Below are 15,288 nucleotides of genomic sequence, written 5' to 3' on the forward strand. Positions count from 1 at the left end.
TTACTGATAACTGTCCAGCTATTGCTTATAGTGTAATTCTGTAAAGTGGTAACTGACGTTATGGCTGCAGACATCTGCAAATGTGGCTTTTGTAATAATGGTCAAAACCGAAGTGTAAAGCTGACATCAGTAGTGCTGCAACGATTATAAATTACATTTCTAATATATGGGTTTCCAACAGTGTGTTTTGTAGTGTGCAGATGTTTAGTGGAAACAAAAAAAAAAAAGAGGAAAAAAAAATCACTTCTCAAGGAGGTAATGAGAGAAAGTCTGAGTTTGAAAGGAAAAAAGTTCTAGAAAAAGGCAAATCACCTCCCTTGTTAAGACAGAGCACAGACTGTTTACAGTCAGTGGCACAACAACAGACAAAATGACAGATATATTAAATATGTGAGGAAAATGGATGAAAGTCATTCCATGACAGCACTGACAAAAAAGTCATTCTTATTATACTGTGATATACTCTGTAAAACAAACAAAAAAAACCCCAACCCAAAATATAAAGATGTATGCATATATCCACTGTGTCAAATAACTGCTGCAGAATGTGTGCATCACACCAGAAAGGATTGGACACTCAAAGACCAGTGATATAGCATCATTGATGAGAAAAGCAGGAATAGCAGTTAAACTTATAAGTATACACAGACCATCAGCTTTGTCACATCTTCAGTCATTTTCAAAATCAACTCGTCAAAGTTGTCTTGCGGTCAAGAGAAAATGAAGAGAGGTTATTTACAGGTACACTTCGACAGCGCTGAACGTGGTGGATGCTTAGTATAGGTGAAGATGTTTTAACAAGTGATCTAGCTTTCTGTGAACACACCAAACTGATTATTAGCTGTTCGACGGTGTGGCTTCAGAGATGACAGACATACAGTTTACAGAGAAAGGTAACAGGCTTTGTGTTAACACTCAGAAAAACATCAGAGCTCTGATCATGTGCGAACACTGTAGTGACAAATATTCTGCTTGTTCTTACATTTTCACAATGTATCTATTCACCAGCTTTATATTAGAGCGTCTGCAGGTGCTCAGGGTGTCTTGACGAACTGTACTTTCAAGTTAGCTTGCAAATGAGCACAGGTCACAACACACACTCCATGATCAGCCAAACACAGGAGACATGAGGCTTTGACAGCAACACTCAGCCTGCACCTCTCACTAGGTGGATGCACTACATCGATGTAGGACAGGGGGCAGCATTGTGGCAACAATTCCTGTAAAAAACAAAAAAAAAAAAAAACAAAAAAAAAAAAAAAAAGGAGGACTGCTGCCATGGTGCTGACCCTTTTATATCCCCAGATGTGTTGAGAGGTGCAGAAGTGTTTTTGGATGAAGCCATGTGAGCACAAGGGGGCTCGAGGGCGAAAGCAAGAAATTAGCAAAGAAACAAAACAGAGGAAGGGGACAAAAAACTGGAGTATTTAAATAGACCATTTTCAAAAAAATTCTATTTGGCTCAAATCTCTTCAACCCCCCAATATCATCTGTGGGTGCTGCTGCTGCTGCAAATGGAAAACTACCAAAACTAGTAGAAAAATACAGCGCAAAAAATAAAGGCGATAAATGTTAATGCAGTATGAAAATGGCAGCAGCTGTGTAGGTACACAAAAAAGTATCTCTGAAAACAGAAAATTCAGCTGAACAGCGCAAATAAATTTAAACAGCGCAATTCAAGTGATAAATAGTGACCAAATAAAATACCCCCCCCTCCCAGTTGAATTGAAACTCTGGATTTTATTCAGGTCAGTACATGTTGAAGCCTAGTAAGAGTGTGGTTCAAACTGAAATGCCACCCCCCACCCCCCTCTGCTGTGTATCCTCATGACTGATGTCTAACTTAAAGCGCGCACAGGCAGACATTTATTTTAGAAATAAAAATACATAATTATCTTCACCCTCCTCTTCTGCGTGGTGGTTTCAAAAGGAGGACAGAAAGGTGCGACAGATATTGCAGAGAAATTCTTCTGGTGCTAAAGCTTATCCAAGGCCTCAATCACAGTAAAGACGGGGTGCATGAGTGATGATCATTGTCCTCATTAACAGAAACAAGAGCTTGAAGAGGAAAAAGCTGTATCATGTCAGTTTTTGTGGTTTTTTTTTTATATTTACAAGCTTAGAAATATACAGTGGGAGGGGTAGAAAGGTGAAAAAGGGTGAGCAAGAGAAGAATATTATTTACAGCAAGTACTTCGGAAATATGAACAAGTGTTAACCTCAGCTGCAACACAAATCTCACTTCTCACTTCAAAGGAGAAATACCTTTTTAGGACACACAGCACACACACACACAACACACACACTCATGGAAGAAGAGATCATTTTAGAACCTACTTTCAACACTTTCAAAACATATTCAAAGCAAAGTTTGACATTTTTGGAAATTTGGTTATTTTTTTTCTTAGAGCAAGTGTCTCTTAAATATGAATGGTGGTGATAGGAGGTGGTTAGCTTATCTTGGATTAGCTTAGTCTAGCATAAAGACTGGAAACGAGCAAACAGCTAGACTAGCCTTGTTCTGTCTGAAGGCAACGGTGACTTTTTGGAGTCCTGTGGTTGACATGAGGTTTATCAGGTAATCAGCAGAGACACAAATAAGTCACTACACATAAGTCAGTGCCCAAAAACTAACCCCCATAAATCCCCAACATGTCATTTTTACACTTTTACGCTTTTGTACAGTTAAAACAAACGAGAAACAAGCTTTAGAGATGCTGCTTTTTTTGTTTTGGTTTGTTTTCTTTTTTCCTTTGGACAGAGCCAGGCATTTCCCCATGTCCAGTCTTCATGCTATGCTAAGTTAATTGGCTGCTGGTTTTAGCTTCATATTAGCAAGAAAACAAATATGCTTATTTCCCAAGATATCAAACTACTGCTTTTAGTTTCTTTTCCTCTGTATCCCATGAGACCCATACCTTTCTGTTTCACGCTCCTGCTCTCTCTCAGGCAGAGTAAATCAGTAACCACACAGGTAGGCAAACTCTTAATAAACTATAGTTTCTTTTCTGCTTAAACTATCTGTTACCTTCCCATGGTTAAGTCACTCTTTAACTAGACCTAATGAAACTTTTTTCCTACTGTGTATGGAGAAATGGGAAAAAGGGGACAGGCTGAGGGTTGTTACACAACTCTGCACTATGTAACTGATAACCTCTTGGCTGTACTGTACAGTGTAAGATGACTGGCTGCCTATCTAGTTGAAGCATGAAGATTTAATCAGCTATTTACACACGACTCAAGGCAGGTTTAATTCAAGCTAATTAACAGAGTAAAGATATCTGGGCTCATACCAGTGGGGCTAACACACACACTGTTGCTAGATGTGTGCCTTGCACTTCTCATTCAGCTTGTCATAGACGACCACTTCAGTAGCGTGGGGGTAGGAAGGGTCTCTTCTGCGCGTGATGGAAGGGACCACCTGTGAATGGAGGACCGGGCCGCTTGCCCCCACGAAACCCCCCCATGGGGAGATCTTGGTTAAGCTGCTGAGAGGGGTTTCGGCCTCGGAGCAGAGGTCTCTGCGAGATGGGGACTGAGAGGATTGGGGGCCGAGGACTGGGCAAGTTGAGGAGGGGAACAGGGTTAGAGGTTTGGTTGCGGGGCTGAGCTGGAGGACTAGTGGGGGGTTTCTGGAGCGGAGGGGCAGCGGACTGAGCAGGAAGGTGAGTGGGGGCAGTGTCAACTGCAGGTGAATTGGGTGTGGAGGGAGAGGTTGTGGAGGATGTGGAAGTGGGAGAGGGGGATGGAAGAGGTAGATTCAGAGGCTCCTTCACCCTCCCCAGTAAAGGTGGAGGAACACCAGGCGTACCTGGGCGGTGGAGGGGGGGTGCATGGCGTGGGACAAAAGGCTCTTTAACTGTGCCAGGACGGGGCAGTTTAGGGGGTTCGCCTAGCAACGATGTCATGAGGGGTGGAGGGGCCCCTTTGTTTCCTCTGGGCCCCACTCCGCCTCGCTCTGCTCCTTCATGCCTGACTGGGAGAGGAAGAGGTAGAGGACGGTCAACAGGGACCAACACTCCTCCCACCATGACTGCAGAGGGCATAGCAGGGTGGGTAGGTGGAGGGGAAGGGCGCTGTGGTAAAGGGGGCAGGGGGGGTCGGGGGATCGGTGGAGGACCACCGAAGAAAGGGGATGTAGGAGGAGGATGCTGGTGGAGGTGTGATGGAGGAGGGGTCTGGATGTTCTCCGTGTGGTAGGGCATTTGGAACGGAGCTTGGGGAAGAGGATGTGGGAGAGGATGGGATGGAGGAGGGTGGAGATGAGGGAGTAGGAGTTGTGGGTGAGGAGGAGGAGGCATGGAGGGGGTCATGTCCTCCGTGCCCCCCTGGCCAATATTAAGAGGCAGGGGGATGCCGTGGGGTGAGGGAGGCGGAGCTTCCATGTATTCCTCCTCTTCGTACCACATCGCTCCGCCTGGCCGACCGCCAGTCCCACCCCCTCGCCGAGAGCCTCGGCCAATCACGCGGATGCTCTCTACCGTCTTGATGCGCTCTCCAGCAAGGGGGCGGTTCGAGTAGCCTAGAGTTTGGATGGGTGCCCCTTCACTGCAGGGCGACACTAGTGTCTCAATGCGATGGTACTGACCCTCTTTCCGATCCCCACCTGGAGACTCTCGGCCTTTCCCCTTGTCCTCTCTTTTTCCATCATCTGAGCCAATGCTGGCCTTACGAGAGCCTGCAGAGAGTCTCCTCTCCCCCATCCCTCTGTTGATGCCCATCATTCTTAACTGGCTATGTTGTCCATCTTTCTTACCCTTCATGTCATTACTGGGGGAAGAGGAGACCTGCCTCCTTACATTCATTGCTTCATCGTTTAATTTTATGCTGCTCTTTTTCCCAGGTCCATATCGGGAGGCAGAGGAGCCCAGGAAGTCTCCATCGCTGTTGCTTCCTGACGGGGTGATCACAGCGTCCCAGGGTTCACTGCGGTAGGCTGTGGGTGAGAGGTTATGACCACCAGAAGACCCTAGAGATTCTGGCACACTCCCAGGTGTGTCCATGATCTCATCTTGGGTCGGGGTGCCCGCAGCCTCATCTCTCACTGGGGTCCCATCCACTCCATCGGGACTGACATCGCCTAGAGCGAGACTAAAACCTGGATTACCCTGCAAGAAACTGTTGATTTTTGATTCCAGGCTGGGGGGAGAGACAGAAGGAGCAGAGGAACGAGGAGGTGGCGGAGGAGGGGGGGACAGCTGTCTCTCTTTCTCCCAGTCTCTGGTTCTCCCAGGCATGTCTCGTTTGAGACTGTTCCCCAGACTGGGTTTTGTTTTCGGGGTGGTTGGGGTGAGTGGGGTTTTAACTGCTGATGATTCTGGGGAGGTTCGGGTGGGAGGAGCAGAGGCAGTGTTTGTTACAGTTTGCAGGAGAGAGGACAGACCTGCACCAAGACAAAAACACAGGGGGGTCAGAGAAAAAGAAATTATAACATTGGAGACAAATTAGACAATTGTATATCACATACATCATACATAATATTCAATAAATACTATTAGTAATTAAAAATATAAGCCGTGTTTATGTGACTTACCTGGTGTGTTTGTTTTAGACAGAGCATTGAGTATGCCTTCAGGTGTGATGTCAACACGTGACAGGATGCTTGCCAGGGCAGGGCTCGGAGGGGTTGCTTTGGAGGCTGTCGACTGGCCAGAAGGAGTGGTGGGAGTCCCAGGAGACGGCCGAGGTGATGGGCTAGCTGCTGAGAGGCAGGCAAGCACAGAGAGATAGGAAGATCAAAGCCACAGCACAAAATCTCAGAGACAAGTCAAATGCATTAAATCAATCTGAAGCTCTTAACTAAAATCCTGTTCTTATTACATCATGCAGTGCAGGCGTGAATTTTTACAGGTCAGGTAAGTTTTTCTTCTTCCTTCGATGCTACAGTAAGGACAAGAATTACCTTTGAGTTTCAACAGACAACTTCTGGCTCATTAAAAGTAAAAAATATTGTGATTATTCTTGACCATTAACAATACAAAACTTTCTACTTAAAGCAATGTCTCAGTATGTATTTGTCAGAACATGACTTTTTTGTCTCACAGTAACTTTAAGGATCTCGGGGAAATTCTTAAATGTATTGTTCCAGTAGGCCTTGATCATCATTGCACCATCTTCTCCCAGCCCCAAACACACCTGTATTCTTCATGGCAGATGTAAGGGAGCTCAGAATAGAGCTGATCTTTCCCAAGTCCACCTTCGCCAAGTTGACTCCCAGTGGGGTGCTTGAAGCACCTTGAGCAGTGGCAGAGGTGGGAGTCACTGCAGTGGTTGTGGGAGCAGCTGTAGCATTTGTCTTTGACGATTTCGTGGGTGTCGTTGGAGGCTTTGACGCTGCATCTGACTTTGTAGCCTTGGAAACAGCAGTGGACGCCTTGTCTTTCTTCCCATCTGCTCGTGAAAATAATTCAAAGAGCTTATATATTTTCAAATCTGAAACCGGGCAGCCTAATATGGATCTATATGGAGAAAAAACATTTCTGCACAGTGCAGCCACAGATCTACAACCCTCTGTAGCCACTTACCCCCTGCTGTGGCAGCATCAGCCTCTTCATCAGACATATCCATGTCCTCCATGTCTCTGTTCTCACTTGGTATTTCTCCTTCATCCATGGCCTTGCCATCCAGCTCTGGATCCACCTGGGCTCTGCTAGCCCCCAGTGCCATGAAGGGTGAGTCAGAGCCGGTCGGGGAGGGGGCATCTTCGGAGGGTGAGGGGATGGGGGAGTCTTCAGGTCCAGGTAGAGTTGACTTGAGGGAATCCAGTTTCCTTTTAAGACTGGCCACACGGTTGGCAAAGGCATTGTACGCCTGAAACAGAATTAAGGACATTTGAAGAAAATAAAAAAGCTGTTCCAGTTAATTTTATCTATTCTAACATTTACATTGTTCTCTAAGATGCAACACACGAATGGTGATGTGTAGGTCACCATTCTGTTTATGAGTTTTATTTTGAATAGTGACACAATGACATTTCACATGAATTAACAAGTTCCAAATAACTGCCTGTTAAAATTATTTTCAACTCCTCTCCTCAGAAACAAATTCTAAAGACGTTTATGTTTTCAGATTTAGCCACAGCACCCTGTATACATCACCAGGAAAAGTGACAGTGCAATGATTTGACCCATAACTCACATTGGCAACAATTTTAACCTCCTTGTACTGCATCTCGTAGAAAATGTCTGCGTTTCCCAAAGCTTCCAGCAGAGGAGGCCCTGTTTTCAACTCTTTCTCCAGGAAGCCAACAAACTCCTGCAGCTTCAAACTGCCATCCTCAAAGTCCTTGGCGAACTTGTTCCCTCCTGCCTTGTCTGGAAAAGGAGACGAGTAACAAACAAGCATAAAAAATTAAATACAAGGTACACTGATTGTCTTGTGTCCTCTGAAAATCATTCTATAGTTCCCTGTTACTTCTGTAACTCCATATTGTCTATCCTTTCCACTTTCAACTGATAACTATGCAAACTATGTGCATACATATATTTTTATTATACTAAATGTGTATTGATCTGTTGAGTAACATAATAAACCTTAAACACTGACTGAACATGTGATGATGTACCAATGGTTTACAAATCAACATATGTATTGAATCAATAGCACCAGTTAAGGAAACCCAGTTTATTCAAGATAACCCCAGACTTTACTGTGAACGTTAAACTGAAGAAATATTAACAGAAACACTACATGAACCTCTAACTGTACCTAAATCTACACCTCCGCTAGCAAAGTGCACACTATTCTCTTTAGGCACAGCTCGAAGAGGACACATATATCAAAGATCAAGTATGTTTGGGGCTTAAGACAAAGTGCATAGGACAAAAAGTGTGACGCTGGTGGAGACATAGCTCAGTGACATCTGACCTTTAAGTCTCTTGAGGGCCTCTGTGCTGCAGACGTCCACCCTGAGAGCTGCCAGCTGCTTTTCCCTGAACTCCTCTTCTGCAACTGCTCTCTTATATCTCGACAACTGTTCGACGAGGGTATGAGGCTAGAAAAGAAACGGAGTGCAAATGGACAATGATGACAAGATGTGACATTACTGATGGCACCGTTTTATATAACAAGTCAAGACAAAGCTATCTCACACAGCACAAACAAATGAGACTTACTGTGAACTCTGCTACAATCTTGGACTTGAGGGCAGCTTTGGTGTTTACTGGAGCTAGAGAATTAAAGTAAAATATAAACTTACATACATACAACTTACTATTGCATCTGGAAATAATTTGTAATCTATCATTAGTTGGCTGAAACTTAAGGAAACTGTTGCACTTAGAGATTTGAGGTTAACATGACTAGTTACAAACTTACCATTTGAAGGTGGAGTCTCTTTTTCTTTCTCCTTTTCTTTCTCCTTTTCTTTCTCCTTCTGTTTCTCCTTTTCCTTTTTGATCAAGCTGGTTTTGAGCTGGGCGATGACCTCCTCAGGATACACGCTCCTCTCCTCCCAAATTGAAAAGATCCTCTCCACTGATTTACGCACCTTTCCATCTCTGACGTTGAAAAATGATGACAAAACATGGCACATCTCAATAAAAGCAGAGAGGGAGGACAGACCAGTAACAGCCATATATTTTAAAGCAACAAACACAATTAACATTGGCTCAGTACTACAGGTGAACACCAACTCTGAGCACTCACTTGATGAGCTGAACCGCATTAGGAAGGACATCTGCGAAGGCTGAACGGAAGACAATGGCGTTCTTTCTTTTGCAGTTCTGTATCACGTCATTGGCAAGGTAGAAGAGATTCAAGCGGTGATTGTTGTCAGCTGAAAAAAAGCAGACAAAGAAGACAGGGTAAGATTAAGAGTGCACATTACTCCAGGATGGTTAAAGCGCATACAACATAACTGCAACATCCCCGGCTCAGCTGCAGCCAGGGAAGTGTCCTGGGTGTCCTTCCTCTCTCTCTGCAAAAATCAGCGTATAGAGTATACATTACTCCTAAGGGTACAAAATGCAAGAAACTGTTTAGGACTGATAAATGCATCTTGGCTGATATCACAGACATTTTTTATCCATGTATATGTCAGCTCCTAAGTAACATGAAATTGTACAAACCGAGTTAATAACCTAGTTTGTCCACCAAAGAGCAGTGACAAGTTTTTTTCAACAATAACATTTTCTTCTTAATTAACTCTAAAAAAAACGTTTAAACTCTTAAACTCTATCAGTATGGATATCTGTAACTTGTAGACATTTGTGAATAATATATTCTGACAACTGACTCCTCATACTAACTTCAACATGCATTTTTACAAGACTCAAAAACATTTTGCACTAATGTGCTCAACTAATATTCCAACTAATATTCCACTCTGAAAATGAACTGTACTATTAATATCAACACATCACACAAATTGTCGTAAGTTATTAATTCTGTATTATACACTGTGCTTGTTTTATTTTTCTTTATTTGTTATAAATCAGGCGTCATACACTAATACAAATATATCTGTTATCAATCAGCAGCTAACAACGGTCTTTGTCTTTGTGTCAGCTGGGCTTCATCCAAAAGCATTTATAAGACGTTCTGATCTATTTAATTACCGAATAGAAACAGCTACAATTAAACAGAAGGCTGAAGACTGTCCTTGCTTGTCTGGTACGTTTTAGTTGAGTCATCGATCTGGAAATCTGTTTCCATGGTCACCTCACTTGTATTAGTCATGCGTTTCCATTTCCAAAAGAAATTCAATATTGGCAAGGACACAATAATTTCTCCTGCTTTCTAAAATAGATCATTTAGTAGCCTTATGTTACCGAGCAATACTCAATTAGCGGCAGTAAGCACAAATTTTAGCTAATGTTCTCTGATTTTCAGGAATAACTTACTGCATTTAAATCTACTTTGTCACATTCTGACACATTTTAGAAGATGTGAGAGTCGCAGTTACTCTAAAAGACACACGATTAATACTTAAGAACCATCAGCAAATCACTTTCTTTGTTTGATCTAATGGTAAACGAAAAAGAAGAGACAAAAAAGTGATATAGTTGAGGCCAATATTCAAACGACTGCTACTACAAGCCAGACCCACACAACGTGGGCTTGTAACAGAAAAGGTATATCATATTAGGATTCACTGAGAGAATACGCCCTATAACTTTACTTTAAACCCACAGTAAGCACGGCCCACTAGAAACCTGGCTGACATCAAAGCATCAATTTTATACCAAACTGATTCATAATAATACCTCAAATGAACTGAGAATAACAGGAGCTGTATCTAGTGTGAAACAACAACAACAGAAGACAATTGCCTATTAAATGTCTAAATTCACATGCACAGACAAACAAGCAGCAGTTATAATGACCAACGCTAAAAATTCCCAGGGGGAGATCAAAATCCCCACAGAGAAGATGTGTCTAAACCTGAAAGAGCCTCTAATCTGAAATGGAGTTTGAAAAACGTTGCTTCAACAGCAAGAAGTGAAGCAAAAGACACAGCTTCTAAATGACAGTCAAAGCAGGTAAAGAAACATCAGAAGAGTGAGTTTCAAATATCCACAAACTCTACAGCATCAATGTGTTATTCAACATCCCAAATATGTATGACATCTCATTTAACGACATCCAGTTCAAATCAACTTCTTTGACTTAATAAATGAGTAACGTCATAGCACAGCTACTGGCTTTGGACAGAAAAGATGACTTATAATACTTAAGATAAATCTAAACTGATGACACATAACATGTACACTTCCCCTCAACACAGTAAAGGGAACAGATAAATTACTGGAGTCAAGTAAAATTTCAAATGTATAGCGTGCATCAATAAACATTGCAGCAATTAAAAATTCAGTATTTTGTCACCCTCTCTGAAAATAAACAAGCTCCACACTAGTAACATTACTTAACTAAAACTGGAACTTGTTTATCATCTCCTGTAATAGACATTTCAGTGTCTTACTAGAGCATTGATCAAACAAGTTCATTTACCATGTAATGGTGCTGATATGACATATAAGACTTGTGCAGCTCTTGAATGCACACACATAACAAACACACAAATGCCATAGCTGAGGCACAAAGACATACTGCAGGTATTTAGATCATTTCTGATACTCCTCCACACATCTGACGTGGCTTTTCAGTCTCTTTTCTCAACTGCATTCACATTCACAAATGATAAAGCGCAGCCTTGAAATAAAAAAAAGATGAAACGACAAAGCCTGTTGGTTAGCTGGCCCTGCTTTCCATCAGAAAACAACAACTCAGCCAGCGCACAGGAGTTCATTGTGTGTTGTCAGCATAGGTTTTTATCATGCATTGTTCAGTTGTCACTGATGCATGATGGGGATTTCTACAAAAAAAAAATGGCCACATCATGACGATTCAACTGGAAACTTTCTAATTGATAAATTTAAACCTGCTAATTTTAGGACTGAAGCCTCAAAAAGGTCTGGTAATGCTTTATTAACGGAAATACTTTGAAAATGTATTTGCTGGCATTGTTTCTGCAGCCAAATCTGCAAAACACTGTGCTGGAACTTGTGCGTTTAAAAAAAGATTTCCCTCCAGTAACAATTACCTTATATGTATTACTTCTTTGGATTTCAACATTTGTAGTTAAAAATGTAAAGTTACATTTTACATAAAAATGTAAAGTTACATTTTTAACTTGGGGTAAGATTGGAGAACATTTTAATCAACATTTCTGTTGACTGTTTCCTTGCATCATTTTCTTAATGTAGCTTTCATGTACAGTTTCTTATGAATGATCTATGATCTATGATCACTGATGTGTTTACACGTACACAACATTGTCTTGGTTTAAATACATATTGACATAAATGCAGTCCAATAAATCAGTTAAATCCTGCTTCATAAGCTTTAACAACACATATTTGAGATGGTATTTAGCAGCTTTTAGATATTCACTCCATGATAATGGGCCCTCAATCCTCTTACAGACTAAACAATGTTTGACAACTGTTATTTCTTTCCAAAGATGGGAAACTTAACTGTTCCAACAGTAAATACAAAAACACATTTCTTATGACACTGTCAACTAATTCATAGCCTAATCAGTGAACAGTGATCATCAACAGAATTATATGTGTGTGTGTGTGTGTGTCCTGCACACAAAATCATCAACCAGCAGTCAAAATTGTCACTTTTCTTTTTTTTTGCAACAGCATAAAACTCACTAACAACACTCATAATATTCCAGCCTCTATTCATCAATATCAATGGCTAAATGAACAAAATATTATCAGGTGAAATATGTGGAATACTCTACTGCCTCCTCTGTTGTGCCGACACACAGCTAAGAACTGGATGAAACTCACTGCAGGTTTTTAAAAGCAATCATCTTTTAACACAAAAATTCTCCTACAAAAGTTTAGAACAGTTCTTAGTTTTCACGAACTCATCTTACGTCAGAGGCCATGGACATTTCCGTAAACCTGTGCTATAAGATAGCTGACTACACACTGTAATTGTAAGTAATGGGATGATATCAACAGCAGTACAAAATACCAATATCAGATATACTGTATAATGCTGATCAAAGTGACAGACAAGATGACTTAAGATTTCACAAAATAACGAAGTAAAGATATAACCAATATATGTTGATGGTATTGAGGTCTATATAAGAATTGAGAATTCAGAGTTCAGTTCATCTGCTTTACCATTGTATTACCTTTCACTAAATTCACTGACTCATACTAATAAAAAAAGATCTCAGTCATACATTACTACAACATACAGCACATTAACTCAAATCCTGCTGTAATTTCAAGTCTGACTTTTGTCAAACATTGCAAACAAGCAAGTGTGGAAGTTCATTCTCAACCTTCAAAACAGCAGTTTGACAAATAAAATCTCAACACAATACCCAGTTGCTAGCTTCTTCCCTAGCTTTCAACCAAATCTCACAGTCTTCATCAATGGGTTTTCTTTTTTAAGATATTTTTTTGGCAAACTACTGAAAGCTTCTGATTAAAATTGGTTTAATTAGTGAAGCTGCACACCACCACAGTGCTGCATGCAGGACTCTCAAAAACCCACAAGTCTGAACTTTATGTACAAAATGTGTTGACAGTGGCTGGGAGTTGCGCCCAGCCACTGTTACAAATGCAGTTTCAGACATGCCTCCAACACAGTAGTGTTGTTTTAAAAAAAACTATTACACTTGCTTTGGTGCAAATGATACTAGATTTGCTAATATAAGCAGTAACAAAAACTGCTGGTACACTGATAGTCCACAGATATACTGTGTCAGCACATCTGAACCGCTAAACTGGGAATTCCAACACTTGGTAATACAATAACAGATCTGAACACACCAGTGAGAGAATGCAGACGACCCCCGATTTAGAAATGAGGCCAAACACTTGTCAGAATCCACTGGCTCAGGTGTCACTGTACTTGTGATGACTCACCAACAATGGACATATATCCAAAATTTCTGCTTTGTTGTAAGTTTGATATAACCAACCTAGACAACACACATATCAAGCTGAAATCACTTGAATATGTTACGCCAACACAGCAACTTCTAAGTCATTAAAATTACATTACTTATGATGCTAAACTGCTTCCATTCTTACCAGCGGTGAGAAGAAGTACATTTATTTTATTTGCATAGCAGTAGCAATACCACAGTGTAGAATATTCAAGTAGAAGTCCTGCATTCAAAATTTTACTTGTGCAAAAGTATAACATGACTAGCATCATAATATATTTGAAGTATCAAAAGCAGAAGTACTCAGTATGCAGACAGGCCCATTTTAGAAAAATATATATTATTATATTATAATCAATATGTACACCGCTTTAATGACCAACACAGTCTTATCTTAATCTATAATAATGCATTAAAATTTTTTTGTGGATTACATTTTGTACTATTAATCTGTATCTGAAAAGTAGATAAATATAAGTAACGATATAAATGCAACTGAGTAAAAAAACAAAACAAAACTTAATTTGCTTATGAACTGTAATGGAGTTTAACTACATAATGTAAAAAGTAATATAAGTACTCAAAGTACAAATACTTCAAAACAGAACTTAGTACTTGAGTAAATGTATTTAGTTACTTCACACCATTTTTTACGCTGGTACTTACTGTATATTTTAAAGATAAATGTTTATTATGTACAAATTGGTTGTCAAAGCTTAAGTAAAAGTTTTACCTGCATTATTTTCAGAACTCATGTATCAGCCATCAGCAAATTACCATGTGCCGTTAAACTGCGACTTGGTTTGAACTCGTGGTATTCTCCTGCCTATTTTCCTATGCATGTATTTTTTTTTTTATTTTATTTATTGATTGATTGATTTTAAATTGGATTAGTTTAGGTGAAGATTCCCTTTACGTTGAGTTTTATTAAAAAAAAAAAAAGCGCTACTTCACAGAGGCAATGCTGCAGGTCAGACCACAACAGAACCTGCACACGGTTCAAACTACGAAACACCCACTAAAGCTGGCGTATAACTAAAATCTAACAGAACACGCTGTAGCCAGCTTTATCTCAAGTGGTAATTCTTTGAGATAAGCGGCGCAGCGCATGGTAATTCTTCGTCAAAAAGCAGAATTAAGTCTCTCAAGACCGTGAACCCCGGGAGGCCCTAGTGTAAACAGTGCTAGCAGGGAGACCTTAGCATTAGCTTAGCTGGTATTAGCTTAGCGGCTGATTTTAAGCAGCGATAACAACGTCAGTGTCGCCTTTAAGAGATGCAATCGATTAAAGATGAAAATTTCTCTAAGAATTAAATTAACATTGTTTTGTGAAGCACTAACTCGCCTTGTACTTCAGCAAACCCCACCACTAATCCCTACAGTAGAGTTTTGCAAGGTGGTAAGAAATGGCTTTGAATTAGCTAAAGTGCGCTAGCTAGCGGGTTAGCTTCAGCGGCAAGGTAGCTACTCACATTTCTTGAGCCACTTCATCCAGTGGCGAACGATAAGGCCGTGGTACTTCTTGTTTTCAATGCACCAGGTCGAAAGCCCCTGTATTGACTCCATAGTGTTGGATACTCCTTGAAACCGCCGGTCCAAAGACGCTTCCAGAGCAGCGGTAGAGCTGCGGGCTCCGTGGCCGCTTGCAGCCCCAGAACCGGCCGCCATCTTTCCAGCTCTGTCTGCTGATCGCCTGCTTCTGGCGGAGATGATGGAGCTAATGTAATGAGAAAACACGCCCCCATGTTTTACTTTACAATAAACACACAACTGTAATTACACAAGCAATTCACAGTATAAAACAACACGGGTTAAAACACCCTTGTAGTTAACATCTAATATTAGAGCAAGTTAAATTTCAGTCT

General features: G+C 41.0%; 1 protein-coding gene across 4 annotated transcripts; it reads right to left on the minus strand.

The window, feature by feature from the left end:
- Positions 1–2,551: 2,551 nt before the first annotated feature.
- Positions 2,552–15,099, minus strand: rprd2b (regulation of nuclear pre-mRNA domain containing 2b). 4 transcript variants are annotated; one of them, XM_041043716.1, is made up of 10 exons: positions 14,896–15,099; positions 8,647–8,776; positions 8,317–8,498; positions 8,115–8,167; positions 7,867–7,993; positions 7,138–7,313; positions 6,525–6,810; positions 6,136–6,390; positions 5,534–5,698; positions 2,552–5,383 (listed from the first exon to the last, which is right to left on the minus strand). In XM_041043716.1, exons 1-10 carry the CDS (start codon positions 15,089–15,091, stop codon positions 3,369–3,371), a joined length of 3,585 nt encoding a protein of 1,194 aa, XP_040899650.1. In that variant the 5' UTR covers positions 15,092–15,099; the 3' UTR covers positions 2,552–3,368. The 4 variants fall into 4 exon arrangements, with proteins under 4 accessions (XP_040899650.1, XP_040899648.1, XP_040899649.1 ...); XM_041043714.1 differs by having other exon boundaries at positions 5,534–5,701; XM_041043715.1 differs by having other exon boundaries at positions 6,136–6,393.
- Positions 15,100–15,288: the final 189 nt, after the last annotated feature.

This window comes from Toxotes jaculatrix, chromosome 8 (assembly GCF_017976425.1).
Source record: "Toxotes jaculatrix isolate fToxJac2 chromosome 8, fToxJac2.pri, whole genome shotgun sequence".
Lineage (NCBI taxonomy): Eukaryota > Metazoa > Chordata > Actinopteri > Toxotidae > Toxotes > Toxotes jaculatrix.

Excerpts from the sequence above, each read along its gene's own strand:
- rprd2b (XM_041043713.1), bottom strand. The coding sequence starts at position 15,091 with ATGGCGGCCGGTTCTGGGGCTGCAAGCGGCCACGGAGCCCGCAGCTCT. Across the intron at positions 8,777-14,895 it reads GATGAAGTGGCTCAAGAAAT|CTGACAACAATCACCGCTTG; the intron begins GTGAGTAGCTAC and ends GCTTTTTTTCAG. Across the intron at positions 8,168-8,316 it reads AGAGACTCCACCTTCAAATG|CTCCAGTAAACACCAAAGCT; the intron begins GTAAGTTTGTAA and ends TTAATTCTCTAG.